The sequence below is a fragment of the Phyllobates terribilis genome, unplaced genomic scaffold (assembly GCF_046119375.1).
Source record: "Phyllobates terribilis strain yellow unplaced genomic scaffold, ASM4611937v1 Scaffold_4__5_contigs__length_816908805, whole genome shotgun sequence".
In the NCBI taxonomy this organism is placed as follows: Eukaryota; Metazoa; Chordata; class Amphibia; order Anura; family Dendrobatidae; genus Phyllobates; species Phyllobates terribilis.
The window spans coordinates 363,732,878-363,741,453 of record NW_027362764.1 but is presented as its reverse complement, the minus strand read 5'-3'; the positions used below and the strand labels follow the sequence as shown (position 1 = coordinate 363,741,453).

Here is an 8,576-nt window from a genome sequence, read left to right as displayed (position 1 = left end):
CAAGTCCATAAAGCTAATGAGGCATATACTTTTTCATTACTTATGTACATCTATAGTACATGAAACCCTAGTCTAAGTCCCCTGACAAGCATGGGTAGCAACATGAATGAATAGCAGTATTTCTCTATGTGATAAGGCTATGCTGATCTTAAGCTCAGAGCATGGTACCTCTGTTCTGCACATATTGGGGCATAAAGAGATTTTCATGGCTATTATTACCTGAATGGGGTGGGCAGAGAACAGTGATTTTGTATTAGAGAAATGAAACACAGTATCTTTTAAAAAAAAAAAATCTCCAAATCATTTACACTGCTGGTCTGCAATGACACTTGACTTATTGTAAAAAGTTGCATCAGGTCTCTCCAAGGCAAACTCTAGCAATGTTACAAACAGCAACTATAAAGTAATGCAAACTAGAAATGTGCTCCAATGGAAAGAGCAAATCTCCGTGATAAGAATTGCTCATAGAGCAACGTCTTTACTACAGTAAAGCATATTCAGCACGCTGTTTACTTTGATAAAGCCAAACTCTTGCACTGAAGCTTGTCCATCTCTTGGCTGATGTTTCCCTCTACGGTGTCACACTGAGCAAGGAGTCCCTAAAATAAAGAAAGCAAATCAACTGTCATGTCATGATTTAGCCATAGGACCCTGTTATTTCACAGAGACTCACTTCAGAGGCGGCTGTCCATACAGCCACCAGCAAAAAGCTGTCTTATCTACTGTTCATCAATAACCAGAGAACGTGCAAAGATATTTACAGTATTAAGCACAGTATTTAGACATTTTCTACATTTACAGAATTCTTACAGAAGCTTTTTATTATGAATTCTACGAAAGCCTGTTGTCAATTGGTTTTTCACGTTTAAAAATAAACTTTAAGTCGTACATATATATATATATATATATATATATACATATATATATATATATATATATATACACACACACACATACACACATATATATATATATATATATATATATACACACACACATACACATACACATGGGGCAGCATGGTGGCTCAGTGGTTAGCACTGCAGCCTTGCAGCGCTGGGGTCCTGGGTTCAAATCCCACCAAGGACAACATCTGCAAGGAGTTTGTATGTTCTCCCCGTGTTTGCGTGGGTTTGCTCTGGGCTCTCCGGTTTCCTCCCACACTCCAAAGACATATAGGGAATGTAGATTGTGAGCCTGAGCGGGGACAGTGCCGATAATGTCTGAATTGTAAAGCGCTGAAGAATATGTTGGCGCTATATACAGTAAATAAAAAGATTATATCTATATATGTATATACATACATACATATACACACACACACATATATATATACAGTACAGACCAAAAGTTTGGACACACCTTCTCATTTAAAGATTTTTCTGTATTTTTATGACTATGAAAATTGTACATTCACACTGAAGGCATCAAAACTATGAATTAACACATGTGGAATTATATACTTTACAAAAAAGTGAAACAACTGAAAATATGTCTTAAATTCTAGGTTCTTCAAAGTAGCCACCTTTTGCTTTGATGACTGCTTTGCACACTCTGGGCATTCTCTTGATGAGCTTCAAGAGGTAGTCACCGGAAATGGTTTTCACTTCACAGGTGTGCCCTGTCAGGTTTAATAAGTGGGATTTCTTGCCTTATAAATGGGGTTGGGACCATCAGTTGTGTTGTGCAGAAGTCTGGTGGATACACAGCTGATAGTCCTACTGAATAGACTGTTAGAATTTGTATTATGGCAAGAAAAAGCAGCTAAGTAAAGAAAAACAAGTGGCCATTATTACTTTAAGAAATGAAGGTCAGTCAGTGCGAAAAATTGGGAAAACTTTGAAAGTGTCCCCAAGTGCAGTGGCAAAAACCATCAAGCGCTACAAAGAAACTGGCTCACATGAGGACCGCCCCAGGAAAGGAAGACCAAGAGTCACCTCTGCTTCTGAGGATAAGTTTATCCGAGTCACCAGCCTCAGAAATCGCAGGTTAACAGCAGCTCAGATTAGAGACCAGGTCAATGCCACACAGAGTTCTAGCAGCAGACACATCTCTTCAACAACTGTTAAGAGGAGACTTTGTGCAGCAGGCCTTCATGGTAAAATAGCCGCTAGGAAACAACAGCTAAGGACAAGCAACAAGCAGAAGAGACTTGTTTGGGCTAAAGAACACAAGGAATGGACATTAGACCAGTGGAAATCTGTGCTTTGGTCTGATGAGTCCAAATTTGAGATCTCTGGTTCCAAGCACCGTGTCTTTGTGCGATGCAGAAAAGGTGAACGGATGGACTCTACATGCCTGGTTCCCACTGTGAAGCATGGAGGAGGAGGTGTGATGGTGTGGGGGTGCTTTGCTGGTGACACTGTTGGGGATTTATTCAAAATTGAGGGCATACTGAACCAGCATGGCTACCACAGCATCTTGCAGCGGCATGCTATTCCATCCGGTTTGCGTTTAGTTGGACCATCATTTATTTTTCAACAGGACAATGACCCCAAACACACCTCCAGGCTGTGTAAGGGCTATTTGACCAAGAAGGAGAGTGATGGGGTGCTACGCCAGATGACTTGACCTCCACAGTCACCAGACCTGAACCCAATCGAGATGGTTTGGGGTGAGCTGGACCGCAGAGTGAAGGCAAAAGGGCCAATAAGTGCTAAGCATCTCTGGGAACTCCTTCAAGATTGTTGGAAGACAATTTACGATGACTACCTCTTGAAGCTCATCAAGAGAATGCCAAGAGTGTGCAAAGCAGTCATCAAAGCAAAAGGTGGCTACTTTGAAGAACCTAGAATATAAGACATATTTTCAGTTGTTTCACACTTTTTTGTTAAGTATATAATTCCACATGTGTTAATTCATAGTTTTGATGCCTTCAGTGTGAATGTATTATTTTCATAGTCATGAAAATACAGAAAAATCTTTAAATGAGAAGGTGTGTCCAAACTTTTGGTCTGTACTGTACCTCCTGCTTAGTAACCGAGTTCCAGTACCAAACTTTTGGTCTGTACTGTATGTATACACACACACACATATATATATATAGCTCCAAAATAAACATTCATGGCATAATGGCAGGGTATACCATATGTGTATGACAGATGCAGGTCTTATTTTTGCAGAAAGACACTCATGGACTCCCCACAAGTGGAGAAAGGAGGTCCCAGTCGTGCTTGATGATGTCTGATTGTAATACCTCCTCAGGAAAAAAAATCGGCGATTGCCAACAAGTTTTATAAGAGTACATATTTTCAATAAGGTTATTACAACTTGCAGTTAAGCCTCTAAAACAAAAGGGCAGAACTTTTTATGGTCCAAGGGCCACACTGTTATACCGACCAAATCAGGGGGCCACATTGAGAATTAAAGTGGTATTACCTTCTGTCACATTTGTGGCATATCGAAAGTATATACCATAAATATTTGTTAGGTACAAATAATTCTACTTACAGTACTATATCCTCCAAAAATTAGTACACTAATTTTACAGTCACACTGAGTTTTTCACGAGGATTTAGAAATAGATTCTGCTCCTAAATCCATATTAAAAACCTCGTCAAATATGGTTTGAATTTCTGACTGATTTTAATGGGAAAAACTCCTTTAGTGCACACAGTACTGTTTTTTTCATGTTATTTTGAACATTTTGCAGAAAACTAATTGAAAGCTTTGAGTATTTGAAGCAGTTTTTAATGCGGATTTGCAATAAAATCTGCTTTGAAATGCTCAAAGAACTGTTCGAATAGGCCATAAAGAGGAAGAGATCATGCATGTGCATGGTGCTCTACAATAGATCCTAGGTTTTTCCCATAAACTACAGTGGAGCGAGCCACATACATGGGAGGTCACCTGTCTAATTCACATACTACTTTCTGGAGTGCCACATGGATCAAGAGACCCCATTTTCATGATGTACGAGGCATCCAGGGAACCATTAGTACTTCCAGTCCCTGATCCTCAGCTGCTGCCACTACTCTTAACTATATGTGAGCAGCCACAAATTGAACATGTCAGTCAAGCTTTATTTTGTCCATCTGATTGGCATGGCATCGCTGGCCACATGTTGCCCCTGGGCCACAGGTTGTGAACCACTGCTCTGAAAGGAGAGTGGATTCAATGTAACTGCTCATTGTCAATTTACAATAACATGATAGTACTTTTTAGGAGTGTGAAAGGGAAAAAGTCTTGGCCTTCAATTGGTCTACATTTCTCACGTTAATAGGTAACTAAACTGTATGTACGTGAAGAACAACAATAGCTCTGCCCATTACATGACTTATATCCTGCATTTTCCCCAGTTTTCCCCTGAGCATGCTCTCTCTAATTTGCAATATACTAAAAGCTGGGGGGATTAGAGTATGTGCCGTGATCTCTGCCACACACAGGGACACAATAACATCTGTGACATGATCATTTATAAAGGAATATTGTAATATTCTGTACAGCATTTGTTCTTAAAGGGAACCAGTCACGTGAAAAAATGCTACTAGTGATATGGGGTTAATCTTCAGGTTAATAGTGTTTTGAAGCTACCAGCACTTAAAGTAACGGTAGGAAACAAACTGTATTCCTCCTAGCATCATTGACATCAAACAATGGCAAAAAATAGAATTAGACTTACCAGTAAATCGGTTTCTAAGGCCTTGTGCACAGTTTAAGTATTTGGTGCGTTTTTTACCTCAGTATTTGTAAGCCAAAACCAGGAGTGGGCGATAAGTGTAGAAGTGGTGCACGTGTTTCCATCATATTTTTCCTCTCACTGCCCCACACCTGGTTTTGGCTTACAAATACTACGGTAAAATACTGACCAAATACTCAACGTGTAAAGGGTCTGCAAAGGGTCTGAATACTTATGGCCATGTGATATTTCAGTTTTTCTTTTTTAATAAATTTGCAAAAATATCTACATTTCTGTTTTTTTTCAGTCAAGATGGGGTGCAGAGTGTACTTTAATGAGAAAAAAATGAACTTTTTAGAATTTACCAAATGGCTGCAATGAAAAAGAGTGAAAAATTTAAAGGCGTCGGAATACTTTCCATACCTACTGTACGTCTATAGAACTCTGTTATGCGCTTGTGCCCAGGTTACCGTTTGGATGCATGATGTCATGGAGCCCAGAACTGACATCACAAATCTTACTGATACCAATTTATGTTTTTCGCTGGAAGGTTATTTCTGGATCTCAATTGGATTTGTTTTTACTTTGGTAAGAAGGATGTTTGTCTCCGGGAGTTCAGTAGAATACCTAGGAAGTTTTTTGTAGTTGAGGGGACCAAGTTTGACTTTTGATGGTTCATCAGCCATCCCGAGTATGTCAAAATTTGCATTGTTTTCTGCAGATCTTCTCTGAGTAGCGGTAGACTGAGCCATGAGTAGGAAGTCACTGAGATAAAGCATTATACAGACATTCTCTATCCTGATGAAAGCTATGACTTCCGCCATGATCTTTGCAAAGATTCAAGGTGCTGACGATATTCCGAACAGCAGAACGTTGAATTGGAAATGCTGAATTTGTCTTCCTTGGGTTTCCGAGAACCTTAAAAATTTTTGGTAGGTTGGATGGATGGGGACATTATAATAGGATCCTGTAAATCGACGGTTGCCTAACGAAGTTCTGCCCTATCAGGAGGACATTAGACTTGATGGACTCCATCTTGAACCTCCTCTAAATTCTGTATTTGCTCAGAGGTTTTAAGTTTATTATTATTCTGTAGACGCCACATTTGTTTTTTTATAAGGAAAAGCCGAGAGTAATGACCCCTGTTTCTTTCTGCTTCTAGAACTGGAGAGATTACTCCAGAAGATAGTAAACCTTGCAGACCAGACATCAGGGCGTTTCATCATTTTGGAGAAGATAGGCAAGTTATTCTCAGCCTTTGTGGAGGATAGGAGTTTAGAATCTATGGGTTCGAGCAAATCATGTGCCACTGGTGGAGGAATTTTGAAATATGACCTTCTACTATTCTGGCGTCATTCCTTTTTCCGTCGCTGGTTCTGAGAGAGAAATATATTTCTTTAAAAGCCTGATCTCCAATCCATGATTTAAGCTAGAGTGCATGTCTTACAGAGTTAGACAGAACCAAAGATCTCGCTGCCACTCTCACTGACACTGCCGATGCATCTGCCAGGAAACCCGTGGCCTTCTGGAGAAGAGGTAAGGAAGCCAATATATCCGCTCTGTGAGTGCCCATACTAAGGTGATCTCCAACTGATTTAGCCATCGGGACATGGATCGTGGTACACATGTAAAGACGACATTTGTCTTCAGTAGGGCTGAAGTCCCCCAGGATTTTCTTAACAGACTGTTCACTTTCCATTCTAGAGGAACTTTAAGCGGGGAGGAATTTTTGAATGGTAATGTTTTTTCTTAGCCACTCTTGCTACCTGGATGTCAACTTTTGATATTTCAGACCAACATTTCAAAATTTCCTCATCTACTGTGAGCCTATCTTAGTTCACCAGGAAAACTTAGCAGCTTTTGAGGAGATTCCCATTCATCCAAGATTAGGTTTTGGACATTTTTGTGTATAGGAAATACCATTTTCTTTTTTGATCGGAGGCCCCCGACCATCTCTTCCTGAACCGTTCGGGTGGTTTTCTCTTCTTCCACGGCATTCCTTACCGCAGTAAGAAGTTCTTCCATATCTTTGGAAGAATAATCATTTTTAATTTTCCTGGGCTACGACTGGGTTTAAGGTTAATTCCCCCACTTCCAGTAGTTATTCCGGCATAGAATGCCATGTGATCCTCCTAGGAATCAGTCTACTTCTTCCTCTAGGCTAATTTTCCTTTTCTTAGCCTTTGAAGGGATCATGTATGTGGCCTGGGAGACAGAGGCCAGGGAAGATTGAATCTCCTGGGGAACCATCCCCTTAATTTCCTCCATTAAGTAAGGCTGCTCTTACTTAATCTTATCTGTTAATATCAGGCATAGAGGTTTTCTATGGGAGTTTCTTAGCACAAATTTCATATTTACAGCTTGTCACTTTAGTTTTCCTCTTGGGTGAAGGATTCTTGTCCCCCTGAAAGAGAAGGAGAAATAAGGCTACTATATACAACAACCTGCACCAAGGAGAGGGACCTCCAATCCCAGGAAACTTACTGACACTGAATTAGTGCTGGACTCTGCTGATGGGGAGCTGGAAGAACATAAACCCTTCACGATATCAAAAAGGATCGGTCCTACCTTAGAGTGTCTTCTGTCCAAGGGACTTATAAATAAGTGATCGGACTCAGCGCCTTCATCTCATTAGATGAGACTCCTCCCCTACGTCCAATTGGCGGTTATCCTTCACCGAATCCTGCATGTAACCAGCCACCATTAGTGAATATGAGTTACAGCGTGGAACGAAACCAAAGGTGATGCTGTAGCCTGTAAGGGAGCACCCGGCATCTGATGACACTTCTGGCTCTCGGGCGCGCATTGCACATGTGTTCCAGGGCGGAATGCAGGTGGAAGTGATGCTGCATGCGAAGTGCCAGGCGTCTCACGGCACCTCCGGCTGCATGTGCGGGCACACAGAGGATGGAGAGGAGAGAGGCTGGGGGTCTCACTGAGCTCCCCAGCCTGACACCCATCAACTTCACCCGAAGGCACAGAATGGATGGACAGTCCTGAGTCCGAGGAGACAGGACCAATATTGGAAAGGAGAGGCAAAGCAGTCATTCTCCAGTGCCTGGTTATCAAGGTAAATTAGAAGTCTCTGCCGCCAGCCACAGAGAACTCCAGGATAACCTCTTCATCGCAATAGTGACATGAAAAACACTGGAGAGATAATGTGGGAGGGGCTATTTCACCTCTTTGTGTTTCCTGTCCCTATTAGGGTGAGGTGACATCCTCCTGTGGTGCTGTCGTGGAGGGTTATTGGTGAAAACAGAATTAATAGATCATCATATGTACCTAGACATCCTGCCTCCTGTGTGGGGTCAAGCAACCTTGAGAGGACGTTTCACCGCTACTCTGTTGTTTCGTCGGGAGGTCAGAGCGCTATTAACCTGCAGATTAACCCCATAACCGCAGGATAATAGCGTTTTTTTCACATGACAGGTTCCCTTTAAGTATATCAAGCAAAGTTTTTCCACAAAGAGTGAACAGCACATCCACTTTGAACAAAAACGTGCTTCTTTATTGAAAATCCATGAAAAGAGTTTAAGTATATTCATCACTGGCCACAGACTGACGCGCTTGCATACACTGTGCCCTTAGTCATAGTCTAACAAGTTGAACCAAGTGTTGACGGTCTGCAACAGGACTAGCACCCACGACCATAAGAGATTGTTCACATGGACTGTACTCAGTGATGTGGTGAGTCTTCTTAAAATTGCTGGTGTTTTCTAGTAATGTTTCCATTTAATAACTGAGTGTACAAATGCCAACTGACTTTTTTTTCTTTGTGTGTAAGACTCTTTTTACACTTGTGTTTTATATTCCATTTCTCAGTTCAAGGAACTGAGACACTAAATTCATATAAAATATGAATAAATTATAAATATGATACAAATTAAAGTAGATTAAATTGACCAATGAGGTTCCATCTGGCTTGTAGCCACTATTTATTATTCATCGGAGTTCTAAG

At 40.9% G+C, this 8,576-nt stretch overlaps 1 protein-coding gene across 1 annotated transcript in view; it reads right to left on the bottom strand.

The window, feature by feature from the left end:
- Positions 1 to 257: 257 nt before the first annotated feature.
- BAG1 (BAG cochaperone 1) overlaps positions 258 to 8,576 on the bottom strand; it is a 46,319-nt gene continuing 38,000 nt past the window's right edge. Inside the window, exon 7 of the mRNA XM_073678464.1 lies at positions 258 to 599. Within this exon, the coding sequence (XP_073534565.1) occupies positions 510 to 599 (90 nt within the window). The 3' untranslated portion in view covers positions 258 to 509. The remainder of the gene's footprint in view (positions 600 to 8,576) is intronic.